The 22,853-nt window shown below is 30.8% G+C and overlaps 1 protein-coding gene across 1 annotated transcript in view; it reads right to left on the reverse strand.

Annotated features, from left to right (window-relative positions):
* Positions 1 to 2,063: 2,063 nt before the first annotated feature.
* The window catches only part of LOC115885116 (serine protease inhibitor dipetalogastin), an 81,137-nt gene continuing 60,347 nt past the window's right edge, over positions 2,064 to 22,853 (reverse strand). The window contains exons 2-9 of the mRNA XM_030903903.1: positions 20,279 to 20,410; positions 17,020 to 17,167; positions 14,648 to 14,809; positions 10,461 to 10,604; positions 10,088 to 10,252; positions 9,716 to 9,997; positions 8,545 to 8,721; positions 2,064 to 2,428 (exon numbers count right to left, since the gene is read on the reverse strand). Of these exons, the coding sequence (XP_030759763.1) occupies positions 2,194 to 2,428; positions 8,545 to 8,721; positions 9,716 to 9,997; positions 10,088 to 10,252; positions 10,461 to 10,604; positions 14,648 to 14,809; positions 17,020 to 17,167; positions 20,279 to 20,410 (1,445 nt within the window). The 3' untranslated portion in view covers positions 2,064 to 2,193. The remainder of the gene's footprint in view (positions 2,429 to 8,544; positions 8,722 to 9,715; positions 9,998 to 10,087; positions 10,253 to 10,460; positions 10,605 to 14,647; positions 14,810 to 17,019; positions 17,168 to 20,278; positions 20,411 to 22,853) is intronic.

Here is a 22,853-nt window from a genome sequence, read left to right on the forward strand (position 1 = left end):
AAGATAAACCACCTATTTCTTTTGTGTTTAGAAATAGATACCTCTAACTTTATATCGTTAGAAAGAGTTAAGCGCCAGCATTTTTTAAGTTCATAGACCCAACTAACTATGATTTTCATTTAAAAAAAATATATTTTTTATTAAGTATTTCTGACAAAAAAACAAAGTATAAAAAAAGTGCCCTGAACGTTTTTACAGAATTCCGGAACATAAAAAAGTTATAGGCAATTTTTTAAAACGGTCAAAAATTCAAAAAGACGCCGTATCTCAGTTGGCAATGGAAATATCAACAGGCGGTTTATGCCATTAAACGTATCTCAGAAATCGAGCCCATGACATCTATGTCGGCTTTGTTCTAGTCAGGAAATAGGTTTTCTCTGTTAAAATAGGCCAATTTCGACTACCCTGTACATATTGTTAAAATTTAGTTTCTTAAAAGAGTTAAATAATACGGTTAAGTATTTCAATTTATTTTGAACAATAGCATATAGAAAATATATTTCTTTTTTTCAGATCCACCACTCTTTAAATTACTTCTTATTTTACCTTAAACATCATACTGTTTTAAGTTTCAACTTCTACAAACAATTCTAATTAATTACAGTGTAACTACTCTCAAATTGAAGTTATTATCCATTTAAAATTTACTTAAGTAAAGAAAAATAAGAATTAAAATATACAAACAAAGGAAAATATAAAATAAAAATTTTACTAATTACTTACACTAATATATCCTACTTACCTAATAGTGTTACTAATTACTTACAACATATGGTAAGCAAAAAACAGGGGAAACCATATGCTACTAACACAACAATAATAATTGCTGGTATCGTAGCAACAGATAAGAATACACTTTTTAGTTTTCTGTTTCCTTAAGCCTAGCTTCTTTGCCGAGCTTTTAATTTTTGAAGCACGATAGGGAAATGATCTACTATAATAATGCGATTAAAAAAAAAACATAATTACTAAATCTATAACCTTTATTTAAGTTAGTAGTATACATTCCTAAAAATGTGTATTTCTAAAATAATATTATAAATTATCATAATTTAAATAAAATATTAAAATAAATTATTTTTCTCTACTATTTCCTAGAACACGATTGGCACAATTTTCAATTTATTCTCTGCGAGAAATTTATATTATACAGGGTGGTACATAGTATTGCAGCAGAACTTTGTCAGCCGATGGAAAATCTTTTATTGGGAAGAAAATGTTATGTCAATATATAGGACCATAAATAAAATAGAGATTAATAATAAGCTAACAAAACATATTATGTCATAGTAGCCATTGGCAGTGTGAACAAAAAAAAATATATATAATAACACAGCATAATTCTAACAAACAGAATTATTTTTATATATTCTATATATAAAAAATATATTATATTATATTACCACCAAACAAATCTACTATAGTCTACATGTTACTATCACGATTATGTAGGTATACTAGGTATATTTTGATTTATTTTCTATTTTTAATTTACAATCTCAGTGAAGATAAAAAATTGTTGTATTTTACGAAAAACATTTTAACAATAATTAAAATGTATAAATAGCCAGACACATTCAGTTCCTCGTGGATAGACTGCGCAGTCCAAGCCTTGAGATATTTTTCAACGAGCATAAAGAACACATGGCCGAGCATATTTGGACCCTGAATAAACGAGTCAAGAACTGACGTATATGTTTCAGTCCATATCTGAGTCATCCGCAATCCTCAAGGTTTCGATTGCGGTTGTACCTTGGAGAAAAACTGTATGTGTGTGATTACCCTTAAGCGCAATAATTTTAACTTTGATATTTTTAATGAATTCCCCAATGTAAATAAAATTGACTCATAAATATTGAATAAATTTGGATAAATCTAGATTATAGGTAAACAATCTCTTATAACAAAGAATACAAAAAACACATTTTTTGTGTTAAACATTAAACATTAATGAGACATTTTGTTTGTCAGGTCAGACAAGGGTCAGACTGGAAATTAGTTATTATAAAAAATGATATACCTATTACTCTAAGATCTAGATACTCTAGCTCAACTAATTTCTCTTTTTTTTTTGATCATAAGAAATTTTAACATTTTTTCAATAGCAGGTTGGAATCCCGATCTTTTTACACCGCTGTCGCTTAATTTTCCACCAAAATATCGACCGAAACATCTAAATCTGGCTCTCCTTCTTCAGTACAAGTAGTTCTTGGGTATCTCGTTGACAGGTTCCGAGCAAGTGCCCATGTTTTTCATGGTGACCAGCGACCTCGACCTACAATTTTCGATTTCCAAGAAGCACGTGTTGCTATAGGTCATGTTGTCGGTGCCACAAACTGGGTCGTAGTAGGTCGGGCAGATCTTTTGACAGCCTTTGAAGAGAAAGCCGGAGATGCACCGTTTCATTGGCACGACGAAGACGTGTTTCCTGTTAAAATTAGAAAAAAATCGATATTAGTGATGGGTATATTTATCGATAGGTATCACAAAACATGGCGATTTTTGAAAAATATTTTAACTGCTTCTCGTTAAATTTCTGTTAATCATGTTATGAATTTGGTTTTTCTTTTGTTTTAATTTATGTGAGAAAATTGCGAAACGTAAACAAAAACTAATTTTTAGCGTGGCCGGAAAATTGCCCGAAGGCAAATCACCAAAACGAATTTTGCCCTGATGGAAAATTGCCCAGTAATAATATAAAATAAAAAAAATCAGTAATTATCATGTCATTGTCATCTTTGCCAATTTTTGATAAATTGTATTTATTATGCTTATCGTCAGTCGAGTATAAACACGTAGAATGGCAGTCGAATTTCTAGTTACTAAAAAGGAAAAACAGAAACTTTTACTTCCTAGTTACAAAAAATACAAGGATCCGTTATCAAAAATACAAGGGTGGAGAAACAATTTATTGGAGATATGATTAATACAATTTTTGAACTGAAACTTCTTTACGCGCGCAGGGTGTAAAATTTCATGGTGTCGTGTCGTGTCACGTACGACACGACACACGAGAGAAAAAGTGGAAAGGAGAGCCTAAGAAAGTTGAGATGGGTCTTTGGAGAGGCTGAAACTCGGAATATTAATATTACTTAATATTAATTATATATTGACTGTGTGGGACACAGTCAAGTATTTGAATGTGTGATAGTTTTGACGTAAGAAAGGTCAAAAGTTGATGTCGTCCGATCGCCACCAAATTTGGTGGATAGGCTATGTGAGACTATCCCACCCTGCAAAGTTGGATACGACGCGTGACGTTTCGTTTACATCTTCATTATGGTGGGGCTAAGTATTTTGATCAAATACGTTTAAAATAAAGTATACGGAGGGTACCGCTTAAATTCCTGTCCCGATATTGATGGATGGCTATAGAATTTCAATGCATTTCCTACATAAGTCTATCCTTGTATTGTAGGAGGTTTGACTAAACAAGGACGAACCTATGTCTTGAAACCATTCGACTCGATTTTCTGTCTTCCTTCAATACTGGGACGTAAATCATCTCATTGCTCTTATGGGGAGGCCGTCGTATATTTTATTTAAACGTATTTGATTTTGATATTGAAGAAATATGTGGGTCGATTTTGGCATAATTGGGGAAGAACCACAGGATGGCGCCCTCGACGTTTCGAACCGATGCCGATGCCGCTAAATGGACGAAATCATCAGGATTTTTAGTTGTGGGTCGATTGGAACCAAAGTAGGCACGTGGATGGAGATACCCGAATGGAGTCCTCAGACGGACATTTTAAAACAAATTTTATAAAAGTGGACCAAATTATTTATTAATTCTTAATTTATTAGGTATATTTTCAACATTTTAAACCTTCAATTTAATAGGTGTTAGTAAGAAGTTTCACTTCAAATATGCGCACTTAGTGCGCACACTATTTTTTAATATACAGGGCGTCCTAGAAATAAGTGCAAGTATTTTAACTGGTAGTATAGTTCAACCCCAGAAACACGCCTGTTTTAACTGAAAACACAAGAGTTTTTTTCGCGAAAAGATATTTGAAAATTCGAAATTTTTTGAAAATTTTTTTTTAGGTTTTAGTTAAAAAACGTAATTTCTTGATAATATTGCAACTTAGGTATTAGATTAAATTTACAAAAAAGAAAATCCAGAAAAGATCCAGTGGTTCTCAAAATTTTAGCAAAAAATATTTTTTTTTGGAAATTTTCAAAGTAAAATAACTCCGTTATTTTGGACTTATTTGAAAAACGATAAAGAGAAAATATGTTTCTTTTACCGAGATCTACCACCCCTTAAAATACTTGCCTTATTTCTGGGACACCCTGTTATTGTTGCTTTGGTTTGGTTCTTATTAAATGGACCGTGTTTAAATATTCTATATTAGAGCAGTATTTTACCAAAAATTAATTTTTCCTGTAAATTGTCAGTTGTAATTCGGCGATATTTCTTTTCGGGTCATTTTCTATTCGATTAATTGTTTTCGGGTAATTCTCCTTCAGTCATTGGTTTTCGGGATCTAATTTTCCTTGATCATAGTACGTATTTTTCGGCATCGATTTATTAGCTTTATGGCAAATTGCAGATATGCCTGTAGTAGTAATTATACAGCTCATAATATAGCGAAATATATCGATATTCATCACTATAATAATTAACATAAGCTATATTGACAACTACTAGTATGTTAGACTGCATTACCATTAATTAGGATCATATTTATTCGAACAGACGTTAATATGGGGATATTTACTATGAACTAACTAATTCAAGCCAAAAAAACATACCTCATATCGAGATATTATGTTTTATTAATGTGATGTGTTCGATATAACTATTTATGTAGGTATAAACATTCGGTATACTGTATGTATGTTCGATCGTTTTGTTTATATTACGTATTCAGAAACAGTCCCATCCGATTTCAGTTTTGGCCTAGATTTTCCTTTAATATTCTATAAATAGCATAGAAAACCGAATATATGTTGTTTTATTGTTTTTTGCCTTTCATGTAAATTATGTGGCTTTATGGTGGGTTCATTCCTTGAAGAAACGTGCATATTTTGCTAAAAATGTAATCTAAAAATAAGTAAGATATTTTTTTGTAAAATACCATTACGTAGATCCCAACTGAAACTAGATATTTGGTGGCTTTTTCAGCCCCATACTCACTATTCGTTGATGCGGTTCGCCGATGCGATTCAACAATGCGTTGATTTGGTGAGCCAATGAGTCGATGCGATGGGTTGTGCGACAGTTCGGCGGAACGTCAGTTTTTGAGTGGACCAAAAAAAATATCACTAACACAACCGACGAATTTCCAAACAAACTAACGAATCGCATCGACAAACCGCACAGACGAACCACATCATACTCACGATGTGCATGGATGCATGGATGCATGGATGCTCCAAATTGACGAATCAGCGCATTTTGAGTGTAGGGCTTTACTTAAAAATTTTTCTAGCCAACACAAAAATGCTTAACGTTTTCCTAAGGTATATTTCCTGAAACATGCATTGAACATCGCTTGTTCTATAGCTTCTATTTTTTTTAAACAACACTACATAACATAAACTTTAAGTATTAGTATTTTAATAAAACACGCTTTTAGATGTATCAAAAAACTTTTAATAAGAGTAACTTTAACTCTACATATATGTTTCGGTTTGTTAGGCCTTTTTCAAGAGTTTTTTAAGAACGAATCGTCTAACTACACTGTAACTATATATATATTTGTTATGGGGGTGGGTTCAGAGAGTTCACCCCCATAGCAAATATATATATATATATATATATATATATATATATATATATATATATATATATATATATATATATATATATATATATATATATATATATATATATATATATATATATATATATATATATATTTGATACATCTAAAAGCGTGTTTTATTAAAATACTAATATTTCAACGATGTTTCACAAGGAACCAACCACAGCTTCAGTACTATTTATATAAACTTTAAGTATTTAATAATAGCTTATTAATTCGGGTTTCGGGTCTTGTGCAGAACAGGTCCCCACGAAATCGTGGTTTTTTTAATTTTTAATGTGGATCCCATAGTTAATGGAATGGTTTAAAAGAAAAAAATTGTTGGATGAACCACTTTTTCTACGAAAAAAAATAATTGAAAATTCCAAATTTTCACTACATTTCAATGCGAAAACTCCCTATTATAACCTTCATAAAGACAGTAAAATACAAGGTTATGCACAGTGTTGCCATACTCACCCTGTGTAAAATCGACGAAAACGTTCTACTTTATATTCGTTTTTTTTACATTTAGTACGCACTTTAAGAACACGAAAAATTAAAAATATAATAAACGAGGCAAAACAAAAACACTATAAAAATAAATTGACAATAAAATCATTACACAGTATTTAGCACAATTGTTTAAAAATATATTTTTCCCGGATTTGTTCAGTAAGATTCCGAAATGGATGTGATCTGCGTACTTCCAAACACTCCCCACCAACCTAACCTAACCAATGCATTAACACCCCCAAATAACCAGGCTAACCAATGCATTAACACCCTCCAAATAACCAGACTAACCAATGCATTACCACCCTCCAAATAACCAGAATATCTAACCTAACCTAACCTAACCAATGCATTAACACCCCCAAATAACCAGGCTAACCATGCATTAACACCCTCCAAATAACCACGCTAACCAATGCATTACCACCCTCCAAATAACCAGGCTAACCAATGCATTAACACCCCCAAATAACCAGGCTAACCAATGCATTAACACCCTCCAAATAACCAGGCTAACCAATGCATTACCACCCTCCAAATAACCAGGCTAACCATTGCATTAACACCCTCCAAATAACCAGGCTAACCAATGCATTACCACCTTCCAAATAACCAGGCTAACCTAATTGAGCCTAATGACAAAACTTCATTGATTACGCGTCGAAAAACAGTATATATTAAAAAAACTTATATTTTCGTAGAACCTGAAAAATCCGCAAATTTTATTTCAGAAATTGCTTTAAAATAATCCACACTAACGAATAAGCTACTAGACAGTTCAATTTTTGTTGCACTAAAGTGATAACTTACCGTTTTAAGTCCCTCCACAACAACTTTATTTCAGAAGAAAATCATATAAAGTAATTTTATTGACAACGTCGCAAATTCTATGCGAAGGCCATAGATGACATACCGATGATCGATTAACTGTCAATCGAAAAAGTCATAAAATTGCTAGCTTGAGCTGATGTAAATAAATATATTTTCTTAATTTTTATGCTTACAAAGAAGATTCGTTACATTTTTGTGCTTAAATTAGATCATTCCACGTAAGGTAATAAAGTACTAATATGTGATGTTTTTACTGAATCCGTGTAGAAAATTTAACATATTTACTGTCCGTCGCCTGTACCTAAAATACGTTTTTTTGCCGCTTTTTAAAGATAAAACACATTCATCCAACAATTTTTATGCTTAAAAATATTCAGTTTAAGATAATCTTGCAAAAAAATCCCAAAAAAGTGTTAAATACGTGGGGACCTATTGTGCACCAGAGCCTCGGGTTTCTCTTATTACCGATTCTGAACCGTCCTAGAACTGTGATGCGTATGCGCAGAAGGAAATATGAAGACATTATTTCATTTGCGCATGCGCTGCGCTATTTCGCTGAGTTCTAGGACGGTTCAGAATCAGTAATAACAAGAACCCGAACAAAGCTAATGTTTAAATTAAAATATAATCTTTAATAAAAATTAAAAATAAAATAAAAATGGCAAATATACAGATACAAATTTTAAGCATTTTGGTCTTATATTGTTAGGTAATTGTGATTAACAGCGGCTAGCGCGGCGCCAATACAAGGGGATGTAATAAGTAACTGCAATTAACATTTTACCAACATAATAATTTTTTTTTATTAAACTCTTTAATTTTGAAGTTACAAAAATAAAATATACAAAAAATGTAACAGGTTAAAAAATAACGAAACCAATTTTCGATAAAACTTAATGATTTTCTTTTTAGAGTAAATGTTACCACATGGTCAAGAAAGTATACATTTTAGTTGACTAAAAATATTTCGTAATATGGCTCTAAAAGAATTTGCTTTGAATTGTTAATAATTTTATTTGCTCACTAATAATTATTGAAAAAATATATTAGTTGTTTTAAAAATAAGTACAGTGCGTGTAATAATAGTACAGTAGATTTATTAATAATTTATTATGTAGAAAATTATCATCTATATGAGCCGAAAAATCAACTGTAAACACCTAAATATACAGAATGTGGCCAACGTACGTGGTGACAATATTGCAATGCTCTGATACACCGTCATGAAATTCCAGGAAAATTAACATGCGACACGAAAAAGGTTTTTATAATTTTGCGAAAAATGTAAAACAATTGAAATTTTCAACATGTTTTTTTGAAAAAAAATTAATCGAGTGCCTCTGAGTCGAATTATATCACATTTAAAATACACGCAATTAAGAGACCCTGTATACTAAAGTAAACATCAAAATTTATAAAATAAGAACTTATTGAAACTTACCCACAGTTATCCCTTTTCATTTCACATTCGTTTCTGTAGATTTTGTTATCTGATCCACAAACGAAGTTTCGGTCTTCTGAACAATCTTCGTTACATAGAGCTGTAGTCCTACAGTGCTGAGGTGGAACTTCGATCACCAGCTGACCACAAGTCTCTTTCTTCAGATGACAGCTCGACCTAATATATAATTAATATTATCAACACATTTTGGTTCTACCATAAAAAAAAAGTTATCTAGAAAAAAGTATAAGGGTTACTGGAGAGTTGTTGCAAAAGTGTATCTCTGAGAGGAGATGCTAGTCAGGAGACAATGCACCAATGATGTTCCAAGCGGGAACCAACTGAAAGCAGAACTGAAGAATGTGGAAGACTCCATCTGTAACCTGGAAAGGGTGTCTTTGGTCCAACGGTCTAAGACACTCGAAAAAGTTTCTCAGTACATTCGACCTAGAAAAATCAAAGATTTTTCTTGATTTAAGTACAAACAATCTTCGGATTGTCACGAGGTTTCTAACAGGATACTGTCTCCTCAACGAATACATCTGCAGGCTGAAGTTGAGTAAGAACGGCGAATGCATATTCTGTGGGAAAAATGGGGAAACATCAGAACACCTTATCACTGAGTGCGCCGAGACGACGACCGTTCGTGCCATGAACTTTGGTACGGCTGATGTCGACGATGGAGAGCTGGTCTCTGTGGAGCCGTCTCAGATACTGGCTTTTGTTAAAGCCCTGAGACTGTATGATGAGTTAGAACTCGTTATAACTCAAGAAAGGGAAATACATAATAGATCTGTAATTATCTGCGGTGATTAACTCTCCTCCTAAACAATCTACATTCTTCACCAATGATTTATGTTAACGATATGTTGAATTACAAAAGATAACAGCTCAACAGGTAACAGAACTGCTAAAAAACGGACTGACTAAACACTAATGCACATTCTGTGCCAACGTGAGCTCTCCAATGCACCATCCCCGAAAGATATATTTAGGGAAAAAACATCTTTAGAATAGTTAAAGGCCTGTTACGTTAAGTTCTTAGTTTAGTAAGTTTAGTTACAGTAAAGTTCTTAGTTTCCCTAAAAATCTGGCTTAATGAGTTTGAAATAATTTTTTCAAATATTTTCAGGAAAAGATAATTTCATTAAAAAACAATGAATTTAAATACCTGTATACATTTCCATCGCTTCCACATACAGGTTCCTCATCTAAAAGTTCATCGCAGTACCCAGGACAAGGTGCTTCCTCTTTCAATTCGGTACAGTTGCCCAAATGCGCGAACTGAATGCCTTTGAAACAGGTGGCTCTGCTCAGGAGGCATTGGTTCTGGTAGGTTTTGGCGTCCGTCCCGCATACCGGATCTAAATCCTCCGAACATTTTAGATTCAGACACTTATTGAGGCGATTCTTGCATTTCTCGAAGTCTACCTTTGCTACTCTTCTAATATTGCTGAAAGGAATAGATCAATAACCATTTAATCAGTTTTGTCAATTCTTGAGTTTTAAAGAATTATCAATAAATAAAACTAACTTGTCTTACCCGCAATTTAACATTTTTAACTCGCATTCGCTCTTGTATATGTAGCCGTCTGATCCGCAAGTGGGCTTCTCTACTTCATCTTCGCAGTCCATGGGACAGGATGAACTGCTTGTAGTTCTCTCCTGAGCGACGCAGTAGGCCATGGGTACCTCAAACACATGCTTTCTGAAAATAGTAATGATTTGAAGAACCATTGAGGTCATAAAATATACAACACCGTATGAAAACCTGTTATAGATAGCAGAATATGATAATAAAATGAAGAATGCATAAGAGTTTTATTATGATGTGAGTGTGTGAATCTGACTTTGGTTGGATGTATCAGAGATGTCACACTAACTATCGTGTCAACTAGATTATTGGTTTAACTCACCCACAGTTTTTCGACTTCATTTTGCACACGTTGGTGTAAATTTTGCCATCAGAACCGCAAGCTGGTCGGGCATTGCGCCAGCACGATTCTCTGCAATGCCTGGTTGTCTGACAGTATTTCTTGTTGGTTTTTACCACGCCCTGACTGGAAAAAAAGTACTCTAAGTTAGAAACTACTAGCAGTACTCTTTTAAAAAATGTAGAAAACAATGTAAATTTGTTAATTCTGTATACTTTGGTCATCAACATCAAGCTTCATTACAATCAAAATTTTTGTCGTTCAACAAATTCTTTAAATAAAAAAAATATACATACATTCATAATAGATAACATGGAAACAACAGGGAGAAACATACTATTTTAATTTAATTTTATAATACAAAATATTTTTTATTTTCAAATTCAGGAATATTGTTTCGAAACTAGTTTCGAAACTGTATACAGGGTTGTTCACCACATACGACACGGAGTATTGTAGCTAGACGATTAGATTTTTGCAAACAGTAAGTTTTGGGTTCGTTGAAGGACTATTAGAGCTACAATTTAAAAATATTTTTACAAGATACAGAGTGTCCCAAAAAAATAAAAAATATCAAAGTTGTATTTTTTAAACGGAACACCCTGTATATTATTACATTTTTAGTTTCTACGATTAAAATAAAGGTAAATTTGATTAAGGTTTATCGCACTTAGACCTTACCGTTTTTGAAATATTTTCAATTGTGTGAAATTGCAGTAAAAATTTTAAGACTTCGTTTCTCCAAGGGTATAGAAGTTTTTAATACTAAATATTTACTGAAGTTTATTTATTGATCAATTATTGTGTTGCAATAATAGAAATAATACTACCTCATACAGAGTGTCTAAAAATTAATTTTAAATAATTTCTAGCTTTAAACGGCAATAACTTGTTTAATTTAAATGGAACACCCTGTATATTTTAGGAGCATCAGATGCACAATTTAATTGTCTATCAAATTGTATTATAGTATTTTTTACCTATATCTTCAAGTTTTTGTAGAAAATGCATTTTCTTATAATTTAGACCTCATTTATCAATATACCCATGGAATATTGACATTTTAGAATATTTTTAAAGATTGTTTGTTGTCGATAAAATTGATTTATTTCATTAAAAAATAAAAAAAACTGTTCTAAATTTTTGTTAAAGAAGACCAATTAATATGATTCCAGTATTCAAACTACATTAATTGACTGTTTGCTTTGATTACTATAATAATTGCTCCAAATACTAAAAAACTGAATTTTGTATGTTTATTAGACAGTGTGGTAAAAAGGAAGATCTTAAAAATTTTATTTAATTTTTTGACGAATGCTTACTTACAACAACAGAGGCGTTCATTTTCATTTTTCATAATATTATTATATTAATTTCTGATTCAAATCCACTTTTATTTAAAATAATTTATTAACTAACACAATTAAGTATGTAATTAATTAATATTTGGACGGAAATAATGGTGGTATATTTAATTAATGGTATACTTTTTTATACAGATTTAAATAGTTTTCCTTTTGTATACAAATGGGCTAGTAATATTATTATCGTTCTTAGCACCTGTACATTTTGTACATTTGTTGCTTAAAAAACAATCTAAAATGTCAATTCCATGGATACATTGATAAATGAGGGCTAAATTATAAAAAATACTTTTTCTACAAAAACTTGAAGGGATAAGTAAAAAATGGTATAATACAATTTGCCAGACAATTAAATTGTGCATCTGATTCTTCTAAAATATACTGGGTGTTCCATTTAAATTAAACAAGTTATTGCCGTTTAAAGCTAGACATTATTTAAAATAAATTTGTAGACACTCTGTATGACGTAGTATTATTTTTATTATTGCAACACAATAACTGATCAATAAATAAACTTCAATAAATATTTAGTATTAAAAATTTTGATACCCTTGGAGAAATGAAGCCTTAAAATTTTTACTGCAATTTCACAAAATTGAAAATATTTCAAAAACGGTAAGGTTTAAGATTGATAAACCTTAATCAAATTTACCTTTATTTTAATCGTAGAAACTAAAAATGTAATAATATACAGGGTGTTCCATTTAAAAAAATAAAACTTTGATATTTTTTATTTATTTGGGACACTCTGTATCTTATAAAAATATTTTTAGATTGTAGCTCTAATAGTCCTTCAACGTACTCAAAACTTATAATTTGTAAAAATCTAATGGTTTAGCTTCAATACTCCGTGTAGTATGTGGTGAACAACCCTGTATATTTCAATGAAACAATTCATATAATCAGAGTTTACTTATTTCCATGGTTTTCTATAATATTACTTAAAAAATTTTATTTATTATTTTTTATATTATTAAGTCATATAATAGAAATACATTTAAAACCAATGTTAGAGGTTCTATAATGGTCCCTTAACAATAGGATGAATTAATCTATGGATTTAATCTGAGCCAGTTCCCAAAAACGTAAAAATACGAAAAATATTCATTATTCAGTAATAAATCGTGGTAAAGACCAGTTGTTGCTATAAAATACTAATTTTTCTCTAAACAACCTTATTATTAATTTAACAACGTTCTTAAAAAATATTATAATCGTCAATCGCTTCTGTCATCAAATCGTTGGGCCGGTTGGGACAGTTGTCAATCTGTCGTAGCGCACTAGAAAACAGCAACATTTTTATCAGTCGTAACTCTGCCAATAGGGAACCAAAATGTACAGGTTAGAGATAAAAATATTTTTTAGTTTTTTTTTTAAATGGCGTAAATACCTACTTCTTGTACCTCGGTGATTTTTTCTATAATAATATGACCTTCATATATGTCTGTTATTGAGATTAATGGGTAATTTTTTTATTTACGTTATAACAGAGTAAGTTATGCTTGTAGTAATTTTTTGTTTGGCTTTTTAGTGATGAACTTTTTCATGGTAAGCGCGATACAATTTCGAATGTGCAGCGGATAGCATTGATCAAAAATTGTAAAGCGTTTTACGTAATCTCTACGTTTATTTTATGTTTTGAATGTAGTGAACTTATTACGTGTATTTAGTTATTCAGAAAAGAACAGTGAGGATGGAGCCTTTGTTCGAGATACCCTTAGATTAAGAATAAAAAGAGATACCATAAGGTAATAATTTTATTTTAAAATTTTGGTCACAGTAAAATAATTAATTTTGGAGAGTTTACTTTATCTTGTTTGTCTACAGAACTGAACATATTTTCTTTTCTTCCTAGGTTAGTATGACCTTAAATAAGTCAGAAATGAGTGACTATCTGAGAGAGAATGGTAATAACCTCACAGAGTTTTTTAATTTTCCGATATAGTGGCATAAACTAAGGTAAGGTAATGTCTCAGCCCCTATAGGCTTGGTGTATTTTAACCATTAGATCTTCTGAAGATATCAAAAATGTATCTTTTTATTTTATTTCTTTAGAATCTTTCCCAATTAAACTTACTAATAATGGTGGCAGTACCGGCGAAGAATGTACCAAGCCTATAATGTTTTGATATTGAGTTCTATTTTTTATATACATTTTTTATTTTGATTCACTATGTTTAACATAAATGTGCTTAACTGCTGTGCATAAGGTATATGTATAATTCAGGTACTGCAAACTAACAGTTAAAACCATAGCAGGTACTCAGTTGTAGACAACTTTATAGAAATTTGATGATATTTTTGACAGCGAATTATATCTTTTAAAAAAGCGAGTTTTATAATTTTTGGAATCTTATTTTATGAAATTTTAATGTGCATTTTTTGTTGGCTATAGCTATCACAATATAATAAAAAATAAGTAAAATAATACCTCAAAAGAAAGACAACATAAATTTCTTAATTACAGTTGGGGGTTGGAAGCTTTGGTGTTACACAGCGAAATAAAACACTAAATCACCACAATACACCAAAACACTTTTACTTTTACACTGGACGCGCGTTTCGCTAACCATGGTAGCATCATCAGCAGATGATTAAAAACTCAATTCATCTTTTTAATCATCTGCTTATGATGCTAACATGGTTAGCGAAACGCGTCCAGTGTAAAAGTAAAAGTATTTTGGTGTATTATGGTTGTTTAGTGTTTTATTTTGATAAATTTATTGAAAAATGTAGTGATGATCGAATAACTTATTCAATTAATCTACACATATAAGAAAATTAAATTAGCGTTTTCTAACTTACCCGCAAGTGAGCAATTTCATTTGACAGGTACTTTTATATACGTTGCCGTCACTTCCGCATATGGGGCCATCCAGCGGAGCCTGTCTGCAATCCACAGGGCAGTTCTCCCTGTGAGCGCTGATGTTGTTGCAGGGCCCCAGATGGGACAGCGCTATTCCTAACCTAAGAGAAAAATGTAGAATAAAAGTATCATGGATATAGACTATAATTAAAATTACATCCAAAAAAAATGACTGACTGATCTTCTTTATTCAATTAGAAATAAATAGGTTATACGGGGTGTTCCTTAAGTAAGTGCAAGTAAGATAAACTAAATCTAGATAAAAAAAACGTGTTTCACCCTTCTCCACTGATGAAATGTCATGAGATTTATCGACTCTTTGCTCCCCATGACACTTAAGATATTTTAAAGTTTGTATTTTGTATTTAAAAGCGTTGCATTTATTTAAAAACGCAATTTACTTTATTATTTTTATTAAGAGTAGAAAGAACGTAAGAACTACTATACAGGATGTCCCAATATTCCGTGGACATAGAACTACTACGTATTTTTGGAATCAAAATGAGTTCATTGGACACAATTTACCTCTACACAAAAGTGCTTCGTTTTGAGGGCATCAAACTTCTTTAAAAAAAAAAAAAATTTTTCAGATTATTTTAAAACCCGTTATTCCGATTTGAATGAGATTTTAGGTGTCTATGTTTTGCTAAGTGCTCTAACATTTGGCTTACACAAAAATCAAGAAAAAATACGGGAAGGGTGAAATCTCCCACTCCTACATAAATCTATACTAATATATAAAATCCTTAAGTAACTGACATACTGATTAATCACGATCCTGCTCAAACCACTCAACGTAAGAAGCTCAATTTTGTCATACAGGTTGATTCTAGGGTGTTGAGGGTCGATAAGAAGGGATTTTTTCCAAGGGGGAATTCCAGTTCCAAGAGGGTGAAACCACCCCTCAAATATTACAATATTTTTTATTTAGAAAACGGTCAAGTTTCCGAAAAAACGCTTAAACACGTATATTTTATTTTGTTTTTTTACATATTTTAAGATTTTTTAAAAATGTATACAGGGTGTTTCGAAAAATCTGGTCATTGATTAATCACGATCCTGCTTAAAGCGCTTGACGTAAAAAGCTGATATTTGGAAAACAGATTGACTTTAGGGTGTAGAGGTTCGATAAGAAGGGATTTTTCGAAACTCGAACTCTAAGGGGGTGAAACTATCCCTCAAATATTAAAATATTTTTATTTAAAAACCGGTGAGTTTTTCGGAAAAACTCTTAAACACGTATATTTTATTTTGTTGTTTTAAATATTTTAAGATTTTTTATAAATTTATACAGGGTGTTTCATAAAATATGATCATTGAGTAATCACGATTCTGCTTAAACTGCTTGACGTTTAAAGCTGATTTTTGGCAAACGGATTGGCTCTGGGGTGTAGCGGTTCGATAAGGAGGGGTTTCTCGAATCTCAAATTCCAAGAGGGTGAAAACGCCCCTCAAATATTACAATATTTGTTATTTAAAAAACGGTTAGTCTTTCTGGAAAGCGCTTGGACAAGCATAATTTATTTAGTTTTTTACATATTTTGAAATTCTTTAAAATATTATACAGGGTGTTCCCAAAAGTTGGGTAATTTCTTAACCACGATTCTGCTTAAACTGCTTGACATAAAAAACTTATTTTTGGCAAACGGATTTTTCGAAAGTCAAATTCCAACGAGATGAAAATATTATTATCTCTCAAATATTACCAAGTTATATAATAATATCGCCATATTGTTTTTTCTCATGCTGACAAAAATGTAAGAAAATTTTAGCCAGTTTGTATGTTAATGGAAATTCTTACTTTGCTTTATTACCATTACAAATGATTAATTCGACGCGAACGAAGTCGCTGGTACACGCTAGTTTTAGTATAAATATTCCAACTTTACCGACGGCCGATTTTCTTTTCGTAAAATGGCCCCTCTAGTATTTACTACATTTTTTGTCTCTTCTAAAAAAATGCCACCGTGCATATTTTTTGAAGAAAAAAATATTTTTCCAAAGCTGACTTCCAAGAATCCTAATTTATGTCATATACTAACACACTAAATTTCGTTTAACTATAAAAATAAAAAAGTTATAGGGCTGACCCACTTTTGATACGCACACGGTATAAGAAATTATAAAAGAAAATGCCCAGTTTCCAATATCTTTTTTTTGGGAAAAAAACCTAATAGGTGTTCCTGGGGTCAAAATATACAACCCCTAAAAATATGTGCACTTATAACTCACCCTCTATAGTCAGTGGCATAATTAGTCTACTACACTTTGGGACGCCTTGTATGTGCTTGGCGAGGGGTTTTTATCTTACCTGCATATCTCCACTTGCAGCATGCACCTGTTCAAGTAAGTACGGCCGTCCGTACCGCATACAGGGTCTTTTTCTGAGCCGCACTTGTGATCGCATCTTGAGCCGGAGGACCTTTGGCACAGGCCGGGATCCGAAGATAGGCTCACACCTGAGGAAATGGGAGTAACAGCCGGTTAGGACAATTATTTCAACTTATTTTATATGTATACAGGATGTTAAGTAATTGCTGTATATTACAATATTTGGTTTTATTATATTCTCTGTCTATTTTTACAAGTAATTAGAAAATTAAAAACGGCACGAAAAATGAACACCTTCAAATTTTCATGTTTTTTTAAGTTCAGTGTGTGTTGTTCAAGTGAATCGATTTTGATAATTTTTTAAACAATATTTAGCTAAATTATTTGACTTTTTAGATTATTTCTTTCAAAGTTTAAAATGAAAGTTCCGATTAGTTTTATACGAGGAAAAACAAAATGTTGATATTTTGATTTTTTGCGTCATCTCAATAGCTTTATCTTTATTGGAGATACTCTCTGTGAAAAAGAAAGTAACATTTTACAACAATTTGCTTACTATACGAGGAAAAAATGTTGATATTTTAGATGTTTGAAACATTCTGAGTTCTGAGGAGTCGTTTAACAAAATTAGAACTTAAAAAAGAATTTTATCAAGATGCACTTCTTCTCGATAGTTTCTTTCTTGGTTTTTGCGTCATCTTAATAGCTTTATTTTTATTGAAGAAGACAGTAACGATTTACAGCAATTTCCCATTTGGAAGAGAGAATTTGTTATCAACCAGATTTGAAGACACCTCAAATATCCGTATTCAAGAAATTACTACGAAAATTCCACACCTGTAATTTTTAACCAATCAATGGCAACGGATAAATTTTAGTGAAAATTTCACACCTCTACTTTTCAACCAATAACATGCTTTAATGTTGACTAGTTACCATGGCAACTGAAAAAATTTCCGGAAATTTTTTCGAGGCGCCATGAAACTTTAGTGGAAATTTTTTGACAGTTGAAAAGGTAAACATAAGATCTACAATCATAATGTGAATGAACTACAATCTCTATATATTGAAATATTACCCATTTGAGTTTTAGCATTTGATGTAACTAAGGTTGGTAATATTTTTTATTTAAGGAAATATGTTAGATATACCTACATATGAATTTCTTCGAAATTGCCATGTTCTAAAAAATATAGTTCTGCCGCCTTTATTTAACTAAAGCTGGTATTTTTCTATTTAACGAAATATGATGGATATACACTTGATTTTGATTTTCGGGTGTTATCTGGTTTTATATTTTCAATTTCTTCTTTAATGCCTTGTTGGTTTACTTTTCCAAATCGCGACATTTCGCTATACACTTCTTACTCTACGTACAGACGTTTTAAAACTAGTAATAGCTTAATGACAGAATCGCAAACAAAAATGACAAAACACATAATATGTCAAAAGCATCAATACCTTGGCCAACTTAACAAATTGAAATTATTTTAAAATGTCATGTTGGATTAATATTTTTTTTTTCAAATTTAGGTGTGAAATTTTCTTACCGAATACCACGCAAGCTTAAATTATTCCTGGAAATTTTCTTTCGGGCACGAATATTTTAGGAAAAATATATCTTTTTGAGAGTCTGGTTTTTATTTGTTTACATGATAATTTTGATACATTTCAATTACAATAAAGCTGAGATGAAAGTTTGTAAACTGCTTCCATACGCTTAACTTCGCTTTCCTAGTATTCGCGGATGTCAACTGCTTAATCTCCTGGCGAATATTTTCTTTGCTTTCATGACCGAAGCGAAACATTTTTTTAAAGCCGTGCCGCTTGACAGCTTAAAAACTGAAATAGTTCTTAGGTTAGTTTTGGGTGTCATTTAGTTATCATAGTAACTAAATAATCAATTCCACCAAAAATCGAAAAATACATTTTAATTATTTGATTTACAAACACAATTTGGTGTGGAATTTTCTTACCGAATACCACACGAGGTCAAATTAAATCCGGACATTTTTTCTCGCTCCATGAATATTTTTAGAAAATTATCCCGAGTCGAAGACTCGGGATAATTTTCAAAATATTCATGAGCTTGAAAAAATTTTCGGAAATAATTTGACCTCTAGTGGTATTACTAGTGAATATTTGATAGCATGGGCAATCTGGTTTATACAAAAAAATAAATGCTAGATATTGTATAAAAGTAGAGAGTAAGCTGAATGTATTACCATTATTAGAAGAAGAAAATACTAATGCTTCCTATTCCAGAAATATCATTTGACGTTTCTCAAAGTAGTGTTAATAAAACTATAAAAACACATAAATTTCATTCTTATCAATTGGAACTACATCAAGATTTAAATAACTTTATCAACAGAATGAATTTTGCCATACATAATATGCTTAATACAGTTCAGGAGATAGGAACACCTAACTAAAATGTAATATTCCGCTGAGTATACCTTTAAATGTAATGAATTAGTATATAAATGTAATATTTATTATTTTGTGACAGAAAGCTCACACTAATTATAAACGCGTACCATTGAAAGGGACTCAAAAATCTTCAAAAACACAATTTTCTCATCAAATATCTATTTTTGGTATAGGAGGCGTTTAATAAAAGAAGATTAAACAAAAATCTGTTCGATTATGATACAAAATACAGACTGTTCCATTTAAGATAGCGGAGAAAAATACAAACAAAATAACATTGAGTTTTGACTCACTCTGTATATTATATCAAACAAGATTGCAATTTTTAGTAGACTTTTAGTAGTAGAATTTTGGAGAAGACACTATTTTACAGTAATTCTTGTTAAACATTCTTTAAAATTCTTTGAATTTAGAATTTTGGGAGGGCTTTAAATAGGCAGAAAATTTAATTTAAAAACGGTTATATTTGAAAAAATCACTTTAATGGCAAATCTACTTAATTAAAAAAAATAAATATATAGTGTTCCATTTAAAAATACACTACTTTAGTTTGAAAATATGCTTGAATTACTGTATGTTAAAAAAAATCAAAATGTGCGATACCATTGGCCCCATATTGAACTAAATAAATTGAAATAAAAATCACAGACTAAAACCTAATATAGAGCTTTTTCGAAAACCTGGGTCACCCTGTATATTTAACTTTAAAATTTTGAAAATTTAAAAGTGTTCGATTTTTTCGAAAAGAGCAAAAATCTAATTTATATCCTACCTACAACAAGGAAATATGTTTTTATAAAATTTACCTTTTCCGCAAGTCTTTTTCTTCATTTCACATATATTTGAGTATATGATGCCATCAGATCCACATACAGGATCTCCATAAGCGTTTGGTTGACATATTCTTGGACAGGACGAATCACGCAGGGCACTAATTTCTGAAAATAGAAGAAAAAAATAAAAATATATATAATTACAAATTTTATAGTAGGTGTCTCTTAAATAAGTCCAATTATTTTAACTGGTAGTATATTTCAATTCCAGAAACCCGCCCTTGCCTTGGTCAGCTAGAGGGGGCCGTCCACCAGCTTGGAGGTGACACCCAACCGTGGATTCATTTCTTGAAAAGAATTTTTTTTTGTAAATGCAGTGGTGTTGTTGTCCATTACAACGGAGACTAATTTGTCAGTGGTATTTTATAAATAAAACAAATTTGCAACACCGACAAAAATTCTTAGCATTTCAGGAGGTATATTTCCTCCTTATAAAGTAATTTTAATATAACGTCAACGGCTTATAATAGACGCATCTGTTAAAAAACTAGTGTTCTTCAATAGTTGTATTTAGACATTTTAAAAAGATTTTTTCTTCTTTTTCATTGTTTTTTATGTTCTGATGATGATGGAAAGACAAATACCTTCTCAAACGTGTTGGTTAGGCAAATTTGATTTATTAGTAAAATTCCAATGGCAAATTGGTCTTCCAGAAATAAATCTAGAAATTTTTTCAATGAAGAAAAATTGGGCGTGAACAAAAACTGAAAAAAAATGAAAGCTCCTAAATACGCACAAGACAGCATACCTAGTACAGTTCATACCAAATTAACTGGTTGTCACGTCATTATTCGTGGTTCATTGTTGCTAACCATGGACATTATTCGGCGTCACACTGACTAACAGGAATTTAAATTTTGCGCTGAGCATTCAGATGGTAGCCCTGCTGTAAAAAATGTCAAGTTGCCGCATTTACTTATTTATTTCTTGACAATGTTCCTTTTGACACTTTAGTTTATTATTACGGGTTTTTGGTTTTGAAATAAATAGTGTTTTGATACTTTAAGCTGAAAAAATGTTTATTAGCAGAACTTGCAGTCGAACATTTCTTTTTAGAACCTCTTTTAGTGCGCAGTGTACAAGATAGCTTAATAGCCATAAAAACTCCTCTCAAGCTTATTAGAACATTTTTAACGGGAAAGCCTTAAATGCCGTTAAGAAGCTGACTTTTGTTGATGTAAATAATAACTGTTTATACAGGGTTGTTCACCACATACGACACGGAGTATTGTAGCTAAACGATGAGATTTTTACAAATTGTAAGTTTGGGGTTCGTTGAAGGACTATTAGAGCTACAATTTAAAAATATTTTTACTAGATACAGAGTGTCCCAAATAAATAAAAAATATCAAAGTTGTATTTTTTTAAATGGAACACCCTGTATATTATTACATTTTTAGTTTCTACGATTAAAATAAAGGTAAATTTGATTAAGGTTTATTATACTTAAACCTTACCGTTTTTGAAATATTTTCAATTTTGTGAAATTGCAGTAAAAATTTTAAAGCTTCATTTCTCCAATGGTATCAATGTTTTTAATACTAAATATTTAATGAAGTTTATTTATTGATCAGTTATTGTGTTGCAATAATAAAAATAATACTACTTTATACAGAGTGTCTAAAATTTATTTTAAATAATTATTAGCTTCAAACGGCAATAACTTCTTTAATTTAAATAGAATGCCCTGTATATTTTAGGAGAATCAGATGCACAATTAAATTGTCTATCAAATTGTATTATACCATTTTTTACCTATCCCTTCAAGTTTTCGTATAAAATGCATTTTCTTATAATTTAGACCTCATTTATCAATATATCAATGGAATATTGACATTTTAGATTGTTTTTAAAGCAACAAATGTACAAAATGTACAGACTAGTAATATTATCGTTTTTAGCAAAACGATAATATTACTAGCCCATTTGTATGCAAAAAGAAAACTATTTAAATCTTTATAAAAGAGTATACCATTAATTAAATATAACACCATTATTTGCGCCCATATACTAATTAATTACATACTTAATTGTGTTCGTTATTAAATTATTATAAATAAATGTGGATTTGAGTCAGAAATCAATATAATAATAAGTTATCAAATTAAAGTCTCTGTAGTTATAAATAAGCATTTATTAAAAAATGAAATATCATTTTTAAGGTGTTACTTTTTATCACACTGTCTAATGCCCATACAAAATTCAGTTTTTTAGTATTTGGAGCAATTATTATTAATCAAAGCAAACAGTCAGTTAATGTTGTTTGAATACTGGAATCATATTAACTGATCCTCTTTAACAAATATTTAAACAGTTTTTTTTTATTTTTTAATGAAATAAACGAATTATATCGACAATATTAATATTTGTACTCTTTAAAAATTTGTACATCTTTAAAAATAATCTAAAATGTCAATAGTCCATGGGTATATTGATAAATAAGTTCTAAATTACAAGAAAATGCATTTTCTACGGAAACTTAAAGAGATAGGTAAAAATGGTATAATATAATTTGATAGACAATTAAATTGTGCATCTGATTCTCGTA

This window comes from Sitophilus oryzae, unplaced genomic scaffold (genome assembly GCF_002938485.1).
Source record: "Sitophilus oryzae breed Bouriz unplaced genomic scaffold, Soryzae_2.0 scaffold_374_pilon_pilon, whole genome shotgun sequence".
Taxonomy (NCBI): Eukaryota; Metazoa; Arthropoda; class Insecta; order Coleoptera; family Curculionidae; genus Sitophilus; species Sitophilus oryzae.